Raw genomic sequence first — 1,547 nt, 5'->3', positions numbered from 1 at the left:
CATGGGAGGACACCAGTAGGGACTGGGAGGGGGTTACTGGGATGATACTGGTGAGGGGGGGGGGGGGGAAAGGGGGGGGGGGGGGGGGGGTTTTGGGGGTGTGGGGGGGGGTCTTTAGCCCCCCCTGACCCCTCTTTTTGCCTCCCTGTCCTTCCCCCCCAGGAAAAGTCGAAACTGGAGAGCGAATTGGCCAATTTTGGGCCACGAATTAACGATATCAAAAGAATCATCCAGGGCCGGGAGCGGGAGATGAAGGACCTGAAGGAGAAGATGAACCAGGTGGGGTTTCTTTTTTGGGGGGGCCCCCCATGGGGTGCAATGTCAGACCCCCCCAGGCTGACGTGTGTGTCCCCCCCCCCACCTCATAGGTGGAAGATGAGGTTTTTGAGGAGTTTTGCCGAGAAATCGGGGTCAGGAACATCCGGGAGTTTGAGGAGGAGAAGGTCAAGAGGCAGAACGAGATCGCCAAGAAGAGGTAAAAAAAAAAAAAGGGGAAATGTCTTGGGGACCCTCCCAATACCTCAAGGTCCCCCCCGATATCTCAAGGACCCCCCTAAATATCTTGAGGACCCCCCAACACCTCAAGGACCCTCCTCAGCACTTTGAGGACCCTTCTAAATAGCTCGAGGTCCCTCCCCAACCCCTTGAGGTTCCTCCTCAACACCTCAAGATCCTTCCTCAACACCTCAAGGACCCTCCTAAATATCTTGAGATCCTTCCCCAACCCCTCGGGGACAACCCAACCTCTTGGGGACCTCCCCAATCCCTTGGAGTGTCTCCCCAACCCCTTGAGGTTCCTCCTCAACACCTCAAGATCTTTCCTCAACACCTCAAGGACCCTCCTAAATAGCTCGAGGTTCTTCCCCAACCCCTCGAGGTCCCCTCCAAACACCTCAAGGTTCCTCCTCAGCACCTTGAGGACCCTCCTAAATAGTTTGAGGTCCTTCCCCAACCCCTCGGGGACAACCCAACCTCTTGGGGACCTCCCCAATCCCTTGGAGTGTCTCCCCAACCCCTTGAGGTTCCTCCTCAACACCTCAAGATCCTTCCTCAACACTTCAAGGACCCCCCTAAATAGCTTGAGGTCCCCTCCAAACACCTCAAGGTTCCTCCTCAGCACCTTGAGGACCCTCCAAAATAGCTCGAGGTTCTTCCCCAACCCCTCGTGGGCAACCCAACCTTTTGGGGACCTCTAAAATGTCTTGGAGACCTCCCCAACCCCTTGAGGTTCCTCCTCAACACCTCAAGATCCTTCCTCAACACCTCAAGGACCCTCCAAAATAGCTCGAGGTTCTTCCCCAACCCCTTGGGGACCCTCCCAATATTTTGGGGACCCCCCATATTATTTTTTTTCCTCTTTTTTTTGTTTCTCCAGGTTGGAGTTTGAGAACCAGAAGACTCGCCTGGGCATCCAGCTGGACTTTGAGCGCAACCAGCTGCGTGAGGACCAGGAGAAGGTGCTGATGTGGGAGCAGGGGGTGCGCAAGGACGAGGCCGAGATCGAGAAGCTCAAGAAGGTGCGTGGGGGGGGGGGGGGGTGGTTATTT

At 56.0% G+C, this 1,547-nt stretch overlaps 1 protein-coding gene across 1 annotated transcript in view; it reads left to right on the top strand.

Moving 5' to 3' along the window:
• Positions 1 to 1,547, top strand: part of LOC106900116 (structural maintenance of chromosomes protein 1A-like) — an 18,868-nt gene that overhangs the window by 13,259 nt on the left and 4,062 nt on the right. Inside the window, exons 4-6 of the mRNA XM_014962099.1 lie at positions 97 to 279; positions 369 to 475; positions 1,376 to 1,517. Coding sequence (XP_014817585.1) covers positions 97 to 279; positions 369 to 475; positions 1,376 to 1,517 — 432 coding nt within the window. The remainder of the gene's footprint in view (positions 1 to 96; positions 280 to 368; positions 476 to 1,375; positions 1,518 to 1,547) is intronic.

The sequence above is a fragment of the Calidris pugnax genome, unplaced genomic scaffold (genome assembly GCF_001431845.1).
Source record: "Calidris pugnax isolate Ruff unplaced genomic scaffold, ASM143184v1 scaffold1303, whole genome shotgun sequence".
Lineage (NCBI taxonomy): Eukaryota > Metazoa > Chordata > Aves > Charadriiformes > Scolopacidae > Calidris > Calidris pugnax.
Note: the sequence above shows the minus strand (reverse complement) of the source record. Positions and strands in the feature narration are given on the sequence as shown.